The sequence below is a fragment of the Pelecanus crispus genome, chromosome 5, assembly GCF_030463565.1.
Source record: "Pelecanus crispus isolate bPelCri1 chromosome 5, bPelCri1.pri, whole genome shotgun sequence".
Taxonomy (NCBI): domain Eukaryota; kingdom Metazoa; phylum Chordata; class Aves; order Pelecaniformes; family Pelecanidae; genus Pelecanus; species Pelecanus crispus.
In genome coordinates, this window is record NC_134647.1 from 44,445,383 (window position 1) to 44,464,818 (window position 19,436).

A 19,436-nucleotide genomic window follows, 5' to 3' on the forward strand; every position below is an offset into this window, starting at 1 on the left:
CAGATAAGTGGATTTTGGGTGATTATTTTTAAGCTTGGGTGAAGAGCAACTGAATTTTCTGGGGCCTGGGAGAGCACCAGCACTGCCCAGGGGAGATTTTCATCCCGGTCTTTTGTAAAACTCAAGTACTCAAGGTTACGATTGCTCAGACCTCCTGGCTTCCAGACGTCGCTGGCGTGTGATGCTTGTGGCGCGGGGGGGATCACTCCTCTGAGACAGCAGCTGGGGGGGGTCCTGGCCCTGTAACCAAGCTGGGAAAGCATCTCAAAAGCGCTTGACTTTTGGGACTTGTGTTTCCGTCCAGTGGAAATCTTGGAAATGTTTTCTGGGATTTTTTTTCTCCTCCTCCTTTGGTTTTGCTCTGAGGTTATAACCTTTCCCTGAGACCTGGAGGGAGGGACTTATGTGTCCCACCAAAACTGGGCATCCGTGGGGACCATGTCCGTGTGTGACCCCCCCATGTACAGCTCTTGACACCAGTAATTTAACGAGAGCCGCCGAGCAGGGAGAGAGGATTTAGGGTTTTCAGGGCAGGAAGGAGTTAAAAAGCTGGCAGCAGCAGCTGGGACAGGGAACAGGGTGCGTCTGAAGACTGGCTTGACTCCCAGAGGTTTTGGGGGGCTCAGGTGGGTCCCCAGCTGGGCGCCGGGGTCTCCGAGGGGCCATGCTGGGTGTGGGGAGGCTGGCGCTCGGGAGAGGGGGGTTTGGCAGGGCCGGCGTTGCGGCCACTCCTCCTGCTCTGCTCCGGTTTGAAGGGTCGTGCGCTGGAGCCAGGGAGGAGAGAGCAATGTGAGCGCTCCAGGAGTCTGGCTGGGGCAAAACTCCTGCCTCTTCCCTCCTTTCTCTCTTTTGGCCTCTCCGTTTTGTCCTCCAAAGCAACAGAGCTTGTTTTTCCTTCCTAATGGCCCCAGCCCCACCTTGCTTGGGGTTTCTGCTCCTCCTGGCTTGCTGCTTCTCCTTCTCCGAAACGCAGCTCCTGGACTGGATATGGGGCAGCACAAAGACCACGGGAAGCCCAGCAGCACCCGGTGAGGGAATAGCGGCGCCAGACTCTGCAGCAGCTCCCACCCTCAGCATGTCCCCAGGGACATGGGGTGGCCGCGTGGTGGGGAACGTCACCACCCCACAGCGCCAGGAGCCGGATCCCAGCACAGCAGCACCTGCGGGCAAGGGGACCACGGCTGAAAACATCAAGCAGTGGGACAGGAATGCCCCGGGGCTGGTGGAGAGCATGGCACAACTAAGCATCGCTCCTTCCCACAGCATGTCACCTGCCCTTGGCCAGGATGCGGCCAGCAGCTCCACCGAGGACCCGCTGCTCCTGGGAACAGGGACCACTGAGGACCAACAGCTCCTGGGGACAGGGACCGCCAAGGACCCGTGGCTCCTGGGGACAGGAACTACCGAGGACCCACAGCTCCTGAGGACAGGGCCCCTCACAGCAATGGGGACACAGGTGCCCTTGCGGAGACCAGCGGGTCCACGGCCAGGTAGTGCCCCTTTCCCTTTCTCACCAGGTGATGGTACCCACGAGCAGGTGGTGCCGCCCTGGGACCCCTCGGTGCAAATACCCCGACGCTGCCACGGAACATTGCCCACCCCACCGAACCTGTGGCATGGCACCGGCCACCGGCAGCTGGCTCTGGCCGGCGTGAACGGGAGCTGGAGCCCTCCTTTGCCTAACAGGAGGGTGGCTAATGGTGTGGATCCTCCTCTTGCTGATAACTCCGGTCCTCGCGAGTTTGATTTACTAACTGCGGCTGCGCGACTCTACGGTAGTGGCGCGGGGCTCGCATCCTTCTTACCTGGACTGATGCCACAGGCTGGCCGTTGCCTGCCCATCCTGACCCGCCTGCCCTTCTGCAGCGTGCTGAGCACCAACCATTTCAGATTACCGAATTACCTCCGCCACAGCAGCGAGGCGGAAATTCGGGCAGCTTTGCATGAGTGGGAGGGGCTGCTTGAATCGCGGTGCCATCACTACGTGGAGTGGTTTCTCTGCTTGCTCCTGCTCCCTGGGTGTAGTGCCTCAGTCCCTGTAACCCCCCCGCCATGCCAGGGCTTCTGCGAGGCCGTCAGAGACCAGTGTTGGATGCACTTGGCCGGCGGGCGCCTGCCTCTGCCTTGTGATGCTCTCCCCAAGGAGGACGAAGGGTATTCTTGTGTCTTTATTAATGCTTCTGCAGGTAATGCAGCTGGGTGATGTATCTGTGTGTGTGTGTCTCCCCTCTCCAAACTCCCCCGTGTTTTTAGGCGCCAAGGGAAATACAGTGGCCAGGTTAAAAGACAACGTCCCAGCGGCCAGGACAAGAGATGCTCCCCAAGAGCATCATGCTGGCATTCAGGGCCAGTTTGCAGGTGCCACAGAGTGCAGCAAAGCCAAAGGGCTTTGGGGTGTCCCTCCCAGGAGTGGGGCTCTTGCAGAGCTGTCAGCTCCCTGCAGGGACGAGGGAAAGACCAGGACCTTGCACCCACCTGACCGCAGTAGCCTCAGGGACTGTGGCAGTGGGGAGGCTTCAAGGTGACCTGTGGCCGTGCTTGCATGCTTCCCTCTCCCAGAGCGGCCCTTTGCCTTGGGGTTAATAATTTACCCAACGGCTAATGTCTGATCCCCCCCTGCTTGGCAGGCAGGAGAGGTTGCCTCGCCTCTGGCTTCGTCATTACACAAGGGTTGTGACCCTTGTGTAAGTCAACCAAGATGTGCCTCTTTGTGGGGGGTGGGGGAGGAAGGAAGGGAGTGGGGGGGACTGGCACTCGGAGAAATGCATGTCGGGGTGTAAGAGCAAGAGCACAGTTTGGGATGAAAGCAGGAGTGGGAGCTTGCTGCTCCCCCCGCCGAGCCCTCTGAATGAGGCTGTGTTCCCGTGCTGGGCCCCCGCGCCCTTGGGTGATGGCCTGGGGCTGCCGACCAGGAGCAGCGAGACACCCGCTGCCATCAGAGGGGCAATTTAGTTGGGGGCCAGCGGACAAGGGTCACACACATGGTCCCCTTGGCATCAAAGCGGCTCTGTTTCCTGGCCAACCCCGGGGGGGTGCAGCAGGATCATGGGGATGCTCGGGGGGAGGCGCGCACTCCCGGATGGGCAGCATTGAGAAAAGGTGGGGGACATGGGGACTGTGGTACATGGAATGACTTGAGATGCTCCTGTATGCTGGGGTCCCCCGCATCCCAGCTGGGATGGGATGCATGGGACCACGCTGGCAGCCCCGGCTTGGGCCAGTCAGGAAGGTCATGGCAGAGTGGGAAGGTGGCTTGGAGCATCCCTGGGGCCTTTCCAATGGCAACAGGAGCAAATGGCTGGGTCATTGCAGCCAGAGACATCCCCACAGCCATCCTGTGCCAGTATCCTTCCCAAAAACACTGCAGCATCAGCCATCTCTGGTTCTCTGTGCTCCGCGGTGGGTGCTGCTGGTTTGACACAGGGAGGAGGGGGTGCAATATTTGGGCTCCGGGTGCCCTTTGGAAAAAGCAGGCATGGCCTGAAAGGTTTGGGGTTGAGAAGGGGCACTTGGCTTTTACAGGGGAGCAGCTGTTTGAAGGGGTCTCCCCTTACCTCCCCCCAGCAGCCCAACCCCATCTGGCCTCACAGCCCTGGCCTCTGCCTACTTTGTGCGTTCCGCAGGGGAAAGATGTGTCCCCGTTTGCTTTTGGAAGCACTGGCAGCAAGCTCCCATCCCAGGCTCAGGGGTGACTGGCATGTTTGGAGAGGAGGGAGGATCCCAGAGCCAGCTGAAACACCAAGGGGAGCATGGTTGAAAATTGCATTGCTAACAAAAGCCTCTTTCAGCCTGTCCCCGTCATTCCAAGCCCTGGGGGCAGACGATGGCTTGTCTGGCTACAGAAATTGCAGCGCCGGCTCTTACACCAGTGTGGACCCCTGGGAGGAAGCTCTGGTTTCCTGTTCCCTTAAAGCTGCTGTGAATTTGGCTTCCTCCAGCCCGAGATATGCTCCATCCCTGCATCTTGGTGTTTGTGGTCAGCTTGGCCGCAGCTGCCTGCTGCAGGGTGGCTGGCGTGGCTGGGGATGGCATGGCTGGAGATGGGACAGTGGGAACGAGCGTGTGGGGTGCCTGAGCATATGGTGTCTCAAGGGTGGGTGCCAGGCTGGGGCTTGCTGCAGGTCTGGGAGAGCCCCACTCTCTCGCCCATCATTTTTGGCGTAGGGTTGCACACATTTGGGCAGAGGCAGAGGAGCTGTACTGAGCCCTTCCCCTCCAGGCGGGCTGGGGATGCCCCATGGGGAAGCCTGATCCCAGTGCAGGGCAGATGAGGGGATTAGGGCTGGTGCAAGACTGGGAGGAAGGTTTCCTCCCAGCCAGGTGCTAAGTTTTGGGATGCCAAGCTTGGGAGTGACTGGGGGCTTGAGAGAGCAGAGTGGGCACACAGTAGTTGCAGAGCAGCAGGCTCAGGAGAGAATCAGTGGGTCTGGGGTCTGGCAGAGAGAAAACTTGTCCCCACCTCTAATCGGTGGCATTTCTAATGTCCCTACTGCCTGGGTCCCTGTCATGGGGCTGGCACTGGCATTGGGGCTTGGCAGGGGGATGCTCCGTGTGCGCAGGTGCCCCCAGGCTTTGGAAGAGGCACCCAGGTTTTCATCTCCTCCCACCATCCCAAGAGATGTGTTTTCCTTCCAGGCTGGGCAAGGCTGGGCTGATTTCTTCTTCTTTTTTTTTTTTTTCTCTTCTTTTTTTTTTTTTTTTTCAAGAGCTCTGGAGGAGAATGCCTGGCTCCAGAGCAGGGTGGAGGTTCCTGGCTGGTTTTCCTGGGCTCAACACACCTCTAATAACCACCCAACCACCCATTGCTCACATGAAACACCAGGGATGGCGTTGGGGACACTGAATTGTCTCAGCTCCTGCTCCTGACTCGGGATGGGGCCAAAGTTAGCACCAAGCATCTGTTCCTGGTGCAGAGCCCTTGGCCGTTTTGGAGCCAGGGTGCTTGGGTTTCCTTGCTCCCGGGAAACGCGGAGTTAAAAAGCACCCTGCATGCTCGATCACGTTGAGTTGGCACCCGCCCCAGCAGTTGACATAGGAGAGGTGGAATCCAGCGCCCGGTGTGTGGGCGATGAGGATGTGTCTGCTGCCAAAACAACGGGAGCTGGCGTACAGAGGGCCGGCTCGCCCCAGCCAGATGTTCAGCTGTGTCATGTAGGAGAGACCGTCCTGAGCAGAACTTCCCCAAGTGCCTTGAGAAAAAGGAGTCAGGAAAGGAGGCGAGCTCCAAATTGAGATCATCTGGGAAGCTGACAGGGCGTGCTGGCTCAAGCCCCATTCCCAGGGTGTTGCAAGGGGATGGCTCTGATTTGTTCCCAGACAGGGTGACCCATGAGCTTGTCCCGGGATGACGTGGGGGGTCACTTTGACCCCAGAGCGGGTATGCATGCAACACACTTCCTTGCAGCTCCGTGGTTGTTCAGCATCCTGGTGCTCCGGCAGCATCCCCCCCTGCCTGCATGGGCATGTTGCTACCATGGGCAAGATCCCTTTGGTTTTGTCCCATCTCAGGGATGTTCCCCATCTCAGGGAATGGGTGACATTTTGGGAGCCGCATCCCAACCGTGTGGTGGGAGCAGCTCAACGAGCTTTGCTGCGTTGGCCAACCTGCAGCCTTCATCCTGGACCCTGGGGAGGGGGAGCAGAGGGAGCCACTGAAGAGTGGCGTTTGGGGGAGGCATGGCCAGTGGTGTCCTCCCACGGCACCTTGCTGAGGGTGACCATCCTTACCAGGCCGGTTGTGACCATCCCCTTTCTCTTTCTCTTGCAGAGAACATGCGCACTGAGATCAGCCTCCTGGAGCTGATCGGAGACCCCCCACCAGAGGAGATCGTCAAAATTTATGGCCCTGACAACAACCCTGGCTACGTCTTTGGCCCCAATGCCAACACAGGCCAGGTGGCCCGGTACCACCTGCCGAGCCCTTTCTACCGGGACTTTTCCCTCCTGTTCCACATCCAGCCCACCACTTCCCGGGCTGGCATGCTCTTTGCCATCACGGACTCCTCGCAGAGCATCATCTATGTGGGTGTCAAGCTCTCGGAGCTGCGGGCAGGCAAGCAGCAGATCATCTTCTATTACACAGAGCCGGGCTCGCCACGCTCATATGTAGCAGCTATGTTCACCGTGCCCACCTTGCTGAATCAGTGGACACGCTTTGCCATCAGCGTGGAGGAGGATGAAGTTGTTCTCTACCTGGACTGTGAGGAGCACGAGCGGATCCATTTTGAGCGCTCCCCGGATGAGATGGAGCTGGAAGATGGCTCTGGGCTCTTTGTTGCTCAGGCTGGAGGAGCTGACCCAGATAAATACCAGGTAAGGCCTTGGGTCACTCCAAGGAGCATCTCCAAGGAGAAGCCTGGGTAAGGCTGGAGGGATGTGACACCAGCCTATGCCTGTTGAACCAACCTCTTTGCCCAGAAGACAAACCAGCGGCCACACTCCGTGTGCATCCCTGGGGAAGGAGACGCTTGAGATGGGGGAAAAAGGTGGTTTGAGATGCCACCAACTTTATTGTCTTGGGTCTCACCAAGGCAAAGCTGTCAAGGTGGGCTGGCAGGAGGAGATGGGGTTGTGCTGCAGCAGCCACCGTTGCCTGTACCTTTTCCAGCAAATGCTGAGCCTCTTCGAGTCTCCTCTTTGCTAAAAATACCCAACTCCTTTGGTGGAGGAGGTGGTTTGGCTGGTAAAATGTCTCTCTTAGCTGGAAAAAATGCTTGGGCTGGAGCATATCTTTGTTGGCTGATGTTGGGCGGTATCTGCAGGAAGACTTTGGAGAGCAAGGAGAGAAGGTGATAGCTCAGCCAGTGATTTGAGCATGACTTATGTTCTAGATAAGGTTTATGGAAAGCGTGGGGAAAATGCCCAGCTGATGTGGAAATCCCCTGCAGTGCTTGAGGACAGGAAGGTTCAGGATTGAACTGCCGGGCTTCTCCTGGGTTGACCGCGGTTTGCCCAGCAACAGAGGCTCTGTCAAGTGGAGTGATGCGTTTCCCAGGGAGCTTTGCAAAGCACGTTTCTGAGCTTAAACATCATCTTGACTAACGGGCAGCGCTGCTGGAGTCCCAGTTAAACTGCTTTGGGCAAGGAAAGCTCCTCCAGGAAGGGTTAATGATTGATGGGCTGGGGACCAGGTTGTGCCGGGATTTGGGTTGGTCCCTTGAGGTCTCAAGAGCAACTTTTTGCTCTTGAAGAGCAGTTTCTTGCTCTTGAACCTGCCAGGAGGGCCAGGTCATGGCCATGGAGGAATTCCTCTCCCCAGCTGAGAGGGTTTGGCATCAGTTCGAAGGCAAAGCAACAGCCCGAAGCGGAGTGAAGCACTCCTGCCTTTCTAGCAGATGATGTTCCTGAGCTTGCCAAATACCCAATCCCACCGCCCGCCCCCGGTTTTCCTGTGGGGAATAGCAGTCCATCGAGGGATGGAGGCTGACTGCCTTGGCCAGCTGAGATGGGAGCAGGGAGCGCGGGCTTGGATGTCTCCTTGGCATCTGACTGCCTTGTGGTATTTCCATCACCAACCAGCCCTGACTCGCGTTATCTGGAACTAATGGGGCGTCAAGCTGATTAAAACCTGGCCCTCAGTCAAGCCGTGAGATGAGCTGCTCATGGACAGCTGGAGGGCTGCTGGTGGGGGTCTCAGCTGGCATCTGTGCTTCTTCCCAAGTTGCCTTTGTGTCAATGGGATGAAACCTGGAGGGGCGAAGCCTGCAGGTAATGCAGAAGCCCCTGGGGCAGCAGATATCAAGGGGGTTACCGTAAATGGGGTCTCAGCCCCCTCCTCTGGCAGGAGGGTTTGTTTGCAGCTGCATGCATGATAAGACCTACGGTACTGCTGCCCCCTTTATTAGGGCAAACAGGCTGCAAAGGGCCCTTACAACCATCCCTCATGGGAATGCCTTGGTTCAGGACTGGAACCAGATTATTTCTGATGGCTCCAGCAAATCCCAGGACCAGGAAGGCCAGGCTGGAGCATTGGATTTATCAAAGCTTGTGCTTGATGCTGGTGCTCGGTGGGGAGGAGAGGGATGGATTAGAGCTGGCTGTCACCAGGGTGAGCAGCTGGAGGAGGTCATAACCCACCTAGGGGGCATTTGCTCGTGAGAGGGATTTATATTTTTTTATTATGTATATTTATAATATATTTATTATATATTTATAATATAATATATTCATATTATAATATCATAGCCAGCCTGGCTGAACTGCAACTGCCCCTGATTCTTGTTTTCTTAAATGCATTGTGTTTCTTGAGCGCAGCTCTTTCCCGGCCGTGGTGTGCTGTGCTTTCAAGTGAGCTCAAATATTATTTTAGGTGTCTTGCCCAGAGAAGAGACGCTGAGCGGGAGGTATCTGCCCTCTCTGAGCTTGCTTCCCAGCATGGTCCCTGGCACCTCCCTGCCGGGTTCAGACGGATGGGCAGCATCCCATCCCGGCAGCATCCCCATGTCCTATCCCAGCAGCAAGGACCTGGGCTGGGCTCTGGGATGCTCTGGGTGACCCTGCTTGTCGTGCGAGCCATGGGGTTCAGGCTGGTACCCACACACCCTCCCCGGTTGATACAGGGATGTTGCCCTCCTGGGCAGTGCAGGTAGCTCAACTGTGGGGGTTTGTCTGGAGGCAGCATGCTTAGGAAGGAATTTGCGGTGATTGCTTGTATAAACAAGTGGTTTGGATGTTCACAGTGCTTGCAAAACCCAAATAATTGGTAAGGAAGTGCAGATTAGCCTAAGAAATACAAAACTGGGGCTGCAGAGTACTGGGACCTGCCAGCAGCCCTTGCTTGGGCTGGAGAGGCTGTCTGCATGCAGGGAGCCCTCCAGACAGGGGGAATGAGGAGCATGGCCAAAGCATTGCTTTGGCCAGCCAGATCCTGACCGCCACCTCCACTTGGCCGGCCTGGTGCCAGTGCCGGCACAGGGCTTTTCCCTGTGGCTTGCCAAGTGGCACTAGGGACCAGGGCTGCAAGGTTGAACTTCCACGCCAGGCAAAAGAGCTTGATGTACATGGGGCACTCGGGGACATGGTGGCTGGGTGGCATGGCAGGTCACATCGTGCTGCGGGGTGGCTTGTGGTGCATGTCCATCGATGGCAACCCTTGGCGTGGTTTCCTGCCAGGGGGTGATTGCTGACTTGAAGCTGCAAGGGGACCCACAGGCAGCTGAGCACCAGTGTGACGAAGAGGAGGATGACACTGAGGAGGTGAGTGCTGGCAGGCTGGCTGGGGCAGGCTGGGGGGCTGCTGACCTGTGCTCCCAGCTGACCTCTCACCCCTTCTCCCTGGGCAAATGCAGGTCTCTGGTGATTTTGGCAGCGGGACAGAAGGTGGACACCAACCCTCAGGGAAAGACAGGGTGAGTTGGTGCCCACGGGTGTTGCACTTGGTGGCTGGATGCCAAGATTTAAGGGATGAGGAGGGCTGGGTGCCCTCCATGGTCACGAGGTTCCAGGATGCCCGATGGGGTCCCGTCTCCTGTCCCATTTGAGAGGACACCAGGAGGTGAATGGCACTGCAGTGTCCCCTTATTGTTGGCACAGGGTGTTCCGGGGCTTGTGGATGCTGTTCCTGTCACCTCTCCCCCTGTGGCAGCGGGCAGTGGGCCCAGGAGCAGTGGGAGGTCCCCGCAGCAAGCTGAGAGGACCAGGGTGGAGGAGACACTGCGGGCCTCCGCAGGAGGTAATGCTGACAGCAGCATCCCCTTCCCTGCCATGCCAGCCGGCTCCAAGGCACACCAGTGGGGACATGGGCAGGGTGACCGTCCCTGAGCACTACCGGGTCCCTTTTCCCTTTCCGCAGGCACCGGCCCCAAAGGCGAAAAGGGGGAGAAGGGCGAACGTGGCCTGAAAGGGGACTCGGGGACCAGCAGCATCGTGGGGACGGGCAGTGTCAAGGGTGAAAAGGTGGGTGAGGAGGGGATCCCAGGGGGTCGAGGATGCCACTGACACGTCCACATCTGACACCCACTCCTCTTTGTTTCTATCCTGCAGGGGGAGAAAGGAGAACTGGGCATTAAGGTGAGCATCGCAGGGGGAGCTGGGGCAAAGCCATGCCTGCCTGGACTGCCACCCCTGGGGATGTGTCACTCATCCCCATTTCTGCCTGCTCCCCAGGGCAGTGCTGGATTTGGCTACCCTGGCTCCAAGGGCCAGAAAGGGGAGCCTGGCAACCCTGGCCCCCCCGGGACCCTGTCGCGGCATACTGACAGCTTGATGGTGGAGCAGGTCACTGGTCCCCCAGGGCCACCGGGGAAAGATGGAGCCCCTGGCAGGGATGGCGAGCCTGTGAGTCGAGCCCCCCACCCCTTGGGTATCCCCTCTCTCCCAACGCCTGCCTGCTTGCCTGCCTTCCTGCCTGCACACTGACCTCTCCCCTCTCTGCCATCCGTAGGGTGATCCTGGCGAGGATGGCAAACCTGTAAGTGGGGTCGGGGGTGTGGGGGGCAATGGGTGCCAGCCACCCCCCTTGCCTCACCACCCACTGACCCCGCCAATGCTCTCCTTCGCAGGGCGATATGGGACCGCAGGGGTTCCCTGGGATGCCGGGGGAGCCCGGTCTGAAGGGGGAGAAGGTGAGTGCTGGTGCCAGTGTGGGGGGACAGCACAGGCTGCTGCCCCCACTTTCTCTCACTGGTGGCTGGGCTACACTCGCAAACCATGCTCTCTCCTCTGTGCCAGGGTGACCCAGGCATGGGGCCAAGGGGATCCCCTGGACCACCTGGTCCCCCGGGACCACCAGGACCCTCTTCCAGGCATGACAAGCTGGTGGGTGCACCCTGGGACACAGGTTTCGGGGGGGCTGTGGAAGAGCAGGATGCTACCGCCAGCCTCCAGGCAGCATCCCTGCACTGCCGAGCACCCCAGCCCTGGCTATTGGTGCCTGACATCACCCTTCTGCTTCTCCCCCAGACCTTCATCGACATGGAGGGCTCTGGCTTCAGCAGTGACCTGGAGAGCCTGCGGGTGAGTGCAGGTCCCCTCCTGCTGGCAGGGAGTGGGGGGACATGCTCAGCCATCATCCCCTCCTCCTCTTGTAGGGTCCACGAGGGCCACCCGGTCCCCCAGGGCCACCTGGTGTGCCTGGTTTGCCAGGGGAGCCAGGACGGTTTGGGATGAACCACACGGACTTGCCAGGACCGCCAGGGCTGCCAGGCAGGGATGGGACCCCTGGGCCCCCAGGGCCAGCGGTAGGTGTATGGGGTGGCCAAGGGGACCCATCCCAGGGCCACCCCATGGCAGTGGGGCCATAACTGCTTCCCGTGGTGGTGGGGGGCTCCATGCCCACCAGCCCCACAGGGTTTCCCTGTGCTGGAGCCAGCTCCTGGGCATCTTGCAGGGTCCTCAGGGTCCTCCTGGAAGAGACGGGGCAGCTGGGCAGCCAGGGCCCAAAGGAGAGCGGGTGAGTGTCCCCTGACCCATGTCCCCTGGGAGCACATCATGGCTCCCCCGTGAGGTGGCTGGCACCCCAGGGGGGGCCACTGCAGCTGACGCTCAGTCCCCTGGCACATCTCTGGGAGGTCCCAACTCCCTTCATCCCTGGACTGGAGAACACCAACCTGCTCCTGGAGCAAGGCAGCTTCTTCACACCCTCTTCTCCTTCCTCCTCCTCCCCAGGGTGATGTGGGTGACCTCGGCCTCCCCGGTGCACCGGGACCCAAGGTACTGTGCCTGGGACGGGTTTTGTGGCAGGGGGTCCCATGTGTATTGCAGAGGCAGGAATGCTGCTTGGGGGGCCAGCTTGTGCCAGAGCAGGGAGGGGGATGCTGGTATTTGGGTTCTTCTCGGAGCAGAGCGGTGCCACAGCTTGAGGGTGTGTGGAGCTGCTGACCACCCCTGGGATGCTCACTGGGCTCCTGCCACCCTTGCTTGGCTTTGGTCCAGGCACTGCTGCTTCAAGAAGTGGGCAGGCAAGGCAAACGAGGTGTTTCAAGGCACAGAAGAGGGTTTGCTTTGAGGGGTTTTGGGTCTCCTCACCCCACTGGGAAACACCCCATCTTCTGCACATCGCTCTCCTGTGTGCCTGCACGATATTCTTTCCACCCTGCATTCCCAAGGGTGGAAGTGAAGGCTTGCTGGGAAGCGCACGATCGCCACTCCCTCCCTCAGTGGCCAGGATGCCCCTTGGGATGACCCATCCACTGCAGCCTGAGCTGGGGGCAAGAGCCTCAAGAGTTAAGGTTTCTTAATGCTGCCAATATTGAGAAGGTAGATGGGGCAGCAGTGGGTATAAGGACTGATCCTGCTGCTCAGAGACCCATAGCAAAGCGCAAGGGTGCCTGCGAGCATCCCTCCTCGGTGCTGAGCTCTGCCGCTGCATCAGAGCCAGCAATGCATGCAGGAAAAAATAAAAATCACATTTATGATTTTAGACGAGCCTCTGGTGGCCACCATGCACATTGCACGGGGAACCAGGGCCATGTGAGGACAGCCGGAATGAGGGATGCTGGAACAGAGCTCTGCCGCCACATCGGAGCCGGTGATGCATGCAAAAAAAAAAAAAGAAATCACATTTGTGATTTTAGACAAGCCTCTGATGGCCACCATGCACATTGCACGGGGAACCAGGGCCATGTGAGGACAGCCGGAATGAGGGCTGCTGGAGCTGGATGATGCCCTGTCCCACAAAGCCTCTGCCCCGGAGACGGGGAAGCATCCGTGCCTGTCCCAGGGGGCAGTGAGGGGATGCACTTCCTCCCGCTTGCAGGCTCCAGGCAAGGACCATTGCCACGTCATCCCATCTGTCCCCTTTTTTTTCTTGTCCCCTTTGCAGGGCAGCAAGGGAGAAATGGGACCAGCAGGAGCCCCGGGAGAAATGGGGTTAGCTGGCCTTCCTGGGCCCATCGGACCCCGAGGGCAGCCGGGGCCCCCTGGTCCCCCAGGACCACCGGGGCCCGGCTACGAGGCTGGATTTGTAAGTGATCACCGCTGTGATGGGGGAATGGGATAAACTGGAGAAGGAGGCAGACACAGCTCAGCCCCTTCTTCACCCCCGGTCTAGGGTGACATGGAGGGTTCGGGGCTGCCATTTGCCGCCAGCTCCCCTGGACCACCAGGACCTGAAGGACCACAGGTAGCTCTGCTCTTGCTCCTTCTCTCCCTTCCATCCTGGGCTCCCCAGGGCATCCCCTGCCATTGTGTCCCCTGCCATCACACCATGCTCTTGGTCCCCTTCTTGTTGTTTGCAGGGGATGCCAGGACTGCCAGGGGTGAAGGTGAGGAGCCCTTCAAATGCCTTCCTCACCCTTTGCTGGAGCAAGCTACAGGAGCCTGGCTCCATCCTTGCAGGATGCCCATGGGCAGCCCATGGGGATGGTCCTGCTCTGACACCTCTTTCCTTGCAGGGGGAGGTTGGCAGCCCTGGGCAGCCTGGCTTGCCAGGGCCAAAGGTAGGAGCACTGATAGGTCAGGATGGGCTGCATGTGAGCCTCTGGAGTTGGTGGGGTGCTGTGGAGGACCCCTGTGCTCCCCAACCTGGGGCTGTCGGGAGGATGCTCTGTACTGCATCTCACCCTTTTCCACACCTTGCTGCAGGGAGATGCTGGCATGCCTGGTGTGGATGGCCGCCCTGGACTGGAGGGCTTCCCCGGACCACAGGTAGGAGCATCAGCCCCTGCTTTCCAGAAGCCCTCCCTCACGCCAGGCAGGGCACCCTGGTGCACTGCAGGGCCACATGCAGCAGCTCCATCCCTAGCAGCCAAAATCTATCCCCAGCAACGAAAATCTGCCCCCAGCAGCCAAAATCCAGCCCCTCTCTGCCTTCGGCTGTTCCCCTGCTCTGGGACCGGTCTCACCGTGTGCCAGGGGTGCCCACGCTGTTTGAGACCCCATAGTCATCAGCTTGCCACCCTGCTCGCCATCCCCTCTGCCCAAAAACATCCCGCCCTGGCTCGCTGCCTGGACCTGTAAAGGTTGGGGGCAGGTGGCCTGAATGGTTTTGCTGAGCCGCAGGCAGGAGGGGGTCTCCGCTTGTGAGCCAGGGTCCAGCTGCGTGGGGTGCCAAGTGGGAAGCTCACCCTTGCCTACTCCTCCTTCCAGGGACCCAAAGGTGACAGAGGCAGCCCCGGTGAGAAGGTAGGTGCCACCAGGCTGGGGATGGGGACTGGCCAGTGGTGGCCCAGGGGCTGATGCCCTGTGTCTTCCAGGGTGAGCGAGGCCAAGATGGTGTGGGGCTGCCTGGCCCTCCTGGTCCACCTGGTCCCCCCGGACAGGTGATTGCTGTCTCGAGCAGAGATGTAAGTGATGGATCCTAGCTTCACCACAGCTTGGGGGAGCTAAAATGGTGGGGGGAGGGGGGGGCAGGGAAGGGGCCTGCCCAGCACCCATCATATGGGGGGATCGAGAGAGACTTCTCCAGGAGCTCCGACCTCTTCAGAGTGAAGATCAGGGGGAAAAACCTTGTTTTGTCTCCTTTTCCAGAAGTCTTTGGCAGCTTTGCCCGGTCCAGAGGTAGGTGTCCCGCTGCCACTTGTACCCCTCGCAGTGTCTGGAGAGCACCCAGTTTCTTGAAAAGAGAGGGTTTGCTCATACAAGCATCTCTGCTTCTCTCTGCAGGGCAGACCAGGTCACGCTGCCTTCCCGGTGAGTTGGTGGCGGGGCTGGGGACCACAGGGGTGGCACTGGTGCCCGCAGTGGGTCATGGGGCAGTGCCTGGGCACCGGAGGGGGGAGTCAGAGTGAAAACTTTGTGCATGCTTTGGTGAAACCTCTGTTGTTAGTCCTGCTGCAGTGATGCCGGGGTGGTCATTGGGGTCTGCTGCTGGTGGGTCGGGGCTGACGCAGGCTCTGTGCCCCTCCCTGCAGGGCCCAGTGGGACCGAAAGGAGACCAGGGGTCACCTGGTCCCCAGGGCTCCCCAGGCTTGAAGGTAATTGCTCTGGACCAGCTCTGCCCCATGGGCTGGTCATGCTCCTGGTCCCCCATCCTGCCTGGCCACGGGGTCCTGGTGGTGATGCCAGCCCTGCCGTGGGAGGGGGTCTGGTCCCTCCATCTCCCCTCACACTGCCTCCTCTCTTGCAGGGGGAGAAGGGGGAGCCTGGCGTCATCATCAGCCCCGATGGGGCTGTGGTCACTGCAAAGGTGAAAGGAGAAAAGGTGGGTGTGCCACGGGAACAGGGGGCATGTCTCCATGCGATGGGTGCCGGGTGGTCCTGTTGGTGATGTCCTTTCCCTCTCTGCTGTCCACAGGGGGAGCCGGGGCTGCGGGGAGCCATGGGACCCTCGGTAAGTCACCATCACCATCCTCCTCGTATCGCACGGGGAGGGACGGAGCTGATCCAGAGCAGAGAGGGACAGGGGGTGCCCCCACTCTGAGCACCCCCTTCCTTGTCTTCTGTCCCCTTCAGGGTCCCCAGGGACGAGCAGGGATGAAGGGAGAGATCGGCTTTCCAGGCAGACCTGTAAGACCCACTCCCTGTTTGTTTGTTCCCTTGGCCGTCACCTCCTCCACTGCCCATCCCATTTACACATCTTGCACCCACTGAACCCCAAACCCCATCATGTCCCTGTGGTGCTAAGGGGTGGGGTGATGCCAGGGTACCAGTGCTGATGCCAGGGTGTCACCCCGGAGCTGGTGGGGGCACAGGGACAAGGCTCATCTGTGTTGCTCATCCACAGGGACGTCCTGGCATGAACGGGCTGAAGGGCGAGAAGGGTGAACCTGCGGATGTCAGTAGCATGCTGGGCTTGCGGGTGAGCATTGCCACAGGCCCCCTGAGCTGCTGGCCAGCAGATGGGGGCACACACCCTGAGAGTCTCCCTGGGGACCTGAATCCCTCTAGCAAAGGGCATATGCCTCCCTCTCTCAGGGACTGGTTGTCTGTCTGGGGCAGGGCATGGCTCCGGTGTCCCCCCACAGGGACTGTCCACTTTGCAGGACCCTGACACATCTTCTCTCCCACCACAGGGTCCCCCGGGACCCCCAGGTCCCCCAGGCCCCCCTGGGCCACCTGGCAGCATAGTCTACGACAGCAGCAATGTGAGTAACACCACAGTCACTGTGATGGGAGAAGCTGAGGGCTGGTGACCGGGTTCCCCCAGTGCCCCCTGCTTGGCTGGAGGGGACGGGGACACCCGGTGGCATCCAGGCCAGGGCTGGCACATGCGGCTGCCGTCAGCATCACATCGAGGCAGGGGTCCCCAAGGATGCTGCTGTCTGCAGCTGCTTCCTTTGCATCCCCGCAGGCCTTCAGCGACTCCAGCCATCCTGTGCTGCCAGCCTTCCCTGGTAAGGGGGTGTCCCTCTCCCAGCCTCCTTGGGATGGTTCAGGGACCACCAACAAGGCCGGGGGGGACACTCACGGGACCCCCTCCATTAGAGCTGGGGCTGGGATGCTGCAGCACTGAGATGGCATCTCTCTGCTGACCCCCACAGGTTTCCACCAGTTTCCAGGACAAAAGGGAGAGAAAGGCGATGCTGGAGCCCCGGGACCTCCAGGTGGGTGACCCATCCCTGCAGGCAGGGGCAGGCAGGGGATGGCTTATGCCCACCCCAGCTCTCCTCTCCCCTCCTCTCCCTCTCCACAGGCCACTTCCCCTATGACCTGAGTCACTTCAGTGCCAACCTGCGGGTAAGCCCTTTACCCACCGGCAGCGGCTTGTGGGGCTGGCACCTGGCACGATTTCTGATACTGGGGTGCGCCCTGGCCGTGCACCCTAAGACCATGCCATCCCACAGGGTGACAAGGGGGAGGCAGGTCCCAAGGGTGAGAAGGGTGAGCCAGGCAGCACCCCGCTCTACGGTCCCAGCATCTCTGGACTGCCAGGGCCTCCGGGGCCCCAGGGCTATCCCGGGCTTCCGGTGAGTACCCCACGGCACAGGGGATGAGGAGGGCATGGGGAGGGCAGCGTCCCCAGGTCCTTTGCTCCAGGGATGCTCTCTCACACTGCCTAGGGTCCCAAGGGGGACAGTATCATTGGGCCGCCAGGGCCTCCCGGACCTCAGGGCCCCCCCGGTGTCGGATATGAGGGGCGCCAGGGCCCCCCTGGCCCTCCTGGCCCCCCCGGTCCACCCTCCTTCCCAGGCCCCCACAGACAAGGTGAGTACCTGTGCCCCTGCATCCCTCCCTGCACCCCCCCACATCCCTCTCTACACCCCTGGCATCCCTTCCTGTGACCTGCGCTATAGCACTCTCCATCTTACCCATCTTCCTTCCAGCTGTCAGCATCCCTGGCCCCCCCGGACCACCAGGACCCCCTGGACCACCAGGCACCAGTGGGACATCCTTGGGGGTGAGTTGGGGCTTCGGGGTGGGGGGGTTGCCTGCAGGCTGGCTGGCCAAGCCCTGAGCCACCCACTGGGCTGTGCCTGCAGCTGCGTACCCTGCCGACCTACCAGGCGATGCTAAGTGCCGCACACGAGCTGCCTGAGGGTGGCCTTGTCTTCCTGACCGACCGGCAAGAGCTCTACGTCCGCCTGCGCGGGGGCTTCCGCCGGGTGCTGGTGAGTTGGAGGGCAAAGGGGGCACCCCATCTTGGGTTGCACTGCCTGGCTCTGAGGGGATGCAGGCAGCATCACCCTGGGGTTTCAGTGGCATCTTTTCGGGATGCTCGGGTGTCCCCTCCCCCATCCTTGCACAAGGAAGACGAGAGGGGGGTGGCTGGGATCTGATGTGCCATGTACTTGCAGCTGGAGGAACACACCCTGATCCCCAGCTCAGCTCTGGTGAGTCCCCTGTCCCCCATCCCCATCTCCATCCATCCATCCATCCCCATCCCTAACCACTCCCATCCCTTCCCAGGGCAGCACCAACCCTCAGCCTGTCTCTCCTCCCTCCCCAGGACAACGAGGTGTATGACAAGCCCCCCAACGTCCACTATGCTGGCCCCCAGCCCCCCCTCCAGCCCCGTGGGCCCCTGCACCCCCTTCGCAACCACAGCCCCCCACCCACTGCCCGACCCTGGCGCGGGGACGAGGTGGTGGCCAACCAGCACCGCCTGCCCGAGCAACCCCTGCTCCACCACCAGCACGAGCTCCTCAACAGCTACTACATCCACCGCCGGCCAGATCCGGCCCCCGTGGCCACCCATGTGCACCAGGACTTCCAGCCCGCTGTGAGTGCCGCATGCTGGCTGAGGGGAGGTGATGACAGTGGCCAAAGCCATGTACCTCAATTGCTGTTGTCCCCTCTTGGCAGCTTCACCTGGTGGCCCTGAACGCCCCACTGAGTGGCGGCATGCGCGGCATCCGGGGCGCTGACTTCCAGTGCTTCCAGCAAGCCCGGCAGGTCGGGCTGGCTGGCACTTTCCGTGCCTTCCTCTCCTCCCGCCTGCAGGACCTCTACAGCATCGTGCGCAGGGCCGACCGTGCCACCGTGCCCATCGTCAACCTGCAGGTACGTGTGTCCCCTTCCCAGCCCCCCATGAGCTCCAAGAGATCCAGAGCATCCCAAAGCCCCCACCCATCAGTGACCACGGAGCATCCCCTCCCCGGGGGCTGCCAGGGCTTGGAGCTCCTGTGATGCTCTTGGGGTGCAAGCAGGGCTGACACACACACCCCCGCCCCTTTTTCCACCCCTGCACCAGGACGAAGTGCTCTTCAGTAACTGGGAAGCCCTTTTCATGGGCAGCGGAGCCCCACTGCGAGCCGGCGCCCGCATCCTCTCCTTTGATGGCCGGGATGTCCTGAGGGATGCAGGATGGTGAGCGCGGGATTGACTAAATGGGAAGGAGGGAAGATGGGGGTCTGGACCGCAGTGGGGGCAGCAGCAGCCCCCCCACCTTTCTCCTTTCCAGGCCACAGAAGAGCGTCTGGCACGGCTCAGATGCCAAGGGCCGGCGCTTGCCCGAGAGCTACTGTGAGACATGGCGGACAGAGGAGCACACCGCCACTGGTCAGGCTTCCTCGCTGGGCTCCGGCAAGCTGCTGGAGCAGGTGGCCAGCAGCTGCCAGCACACCTTCATCGTCCTTTGCATTGAGAACAGCTTCATGACTGCTGCCAAAAAGTGACACTCCTGTCCCCCCGGTCCCCTGGGTACCCCACATCTCCCTGGGGAGGGTCAGGCTAGCCTGCACCCTGGCACCCCCATGGTCCTCAGCCCTTCCATCTCCTGTCCTCACCCCGCAGGGTTTTCTTCTCCCACAGACCTGAAGCCAAAGAGTATTGCCATCGCCCCTGCCCTGGGTCGGCAGGGGCTCACATCCCACCCGGGGCAGGGCAGCCATGGGCTGGCTGCCTTCCTCCTCCTCTCACTCCACTTCTCTTCTAACCCCTGATATTTAACCTCTTCAGCTTGCGTCCACCACCTGCTCGGATGCTCTGTTTGGGGTGGCTGGGTGGGAGGATGCTCGGCAGGGAGATTTCCACGCTGCCATGCGGTGTGCCTTCCTGGAAAGTCTTGGGGCGGGGGGGAACTTCTCTGATTCCCCCCAGCCCCTCACTGTCCTTGCCAGGAGCTAGGGGCCGGATGAAAATCCCCACTGCTGGGGCCAGGGGGTCTTTTCCAGCCAAAA

At 60.5% G+C, this 19,436-nt stretch overlaps 1 protein-coding gene across 1 annotated transcript; it reads left to right on the forward strand.

The window, feature by feature from the left end:
- The first annotated feature begins 787 nt into the window (after nucleotides 1-787).
- COL18A1 (collagen type XVIII alpha 1 chain) lies at nucleotides 788-18,932 on the forward strand. Its single transcript, XM_075710690.1, is given in 42 exon segments — nucleotides 788-2,186; nucleotides 5,768-6,312; nucleotides 9,112-9,195; nucleotides 9,288-9,347; nucleotides 9,532-9,670; nucleotides 9,791-9,894; nucleotides 9,982-10,008; nucleotides 10,105-10,275; nucleotides 10,382-10,408; nucleotides 10,500-10,562; nucleotides 10,669-10,755; nucleotides 10,900-10,953; nucleotides 11,028-11,177; nucleotides 11,327-11,389; nucleotides 11,605-11,649; nucleotides 12,761-12,901; nucleotides 12,989-13,060; nucleotides 13,176-13,202; nucleotides 13,332-13,376; nucleotides 13,522-13,584; nucleotides 14,026-14,061; nucleotides 14,133-14,222; nucleotides 14,407-14,436; nucleotides 14,542-14,568; nucleotides 14,790-14,852; nucleotides 15,005-15,079; nucleotides 15,173-15,208; nucleotides 15,331-15,384; nucleotides 15,602-15,676; nucleotides 15,891-15,962; nucleotides 16,169-16,211; nucleotides 16,359-16,421; nucleotides 16,511-16,554; nucleotides 16,662-16,784; nucleotides 16,878-17,022; nucleotides 17,142-17,215; nucleotides 17,298-17,426; nucleotides 17,613-17,648; nucleotides 17,765-18,037; nucleotides 18,121-18,318; nucleotides 18,509-18,624; nucleotides 18,719-18,932. Coding segments are annotated over 42 exon segments (5,382 nt in total).
- The last annotated feature ends 504 nt before the right edge of the window (nucleotides 18,933-19,436 follow it).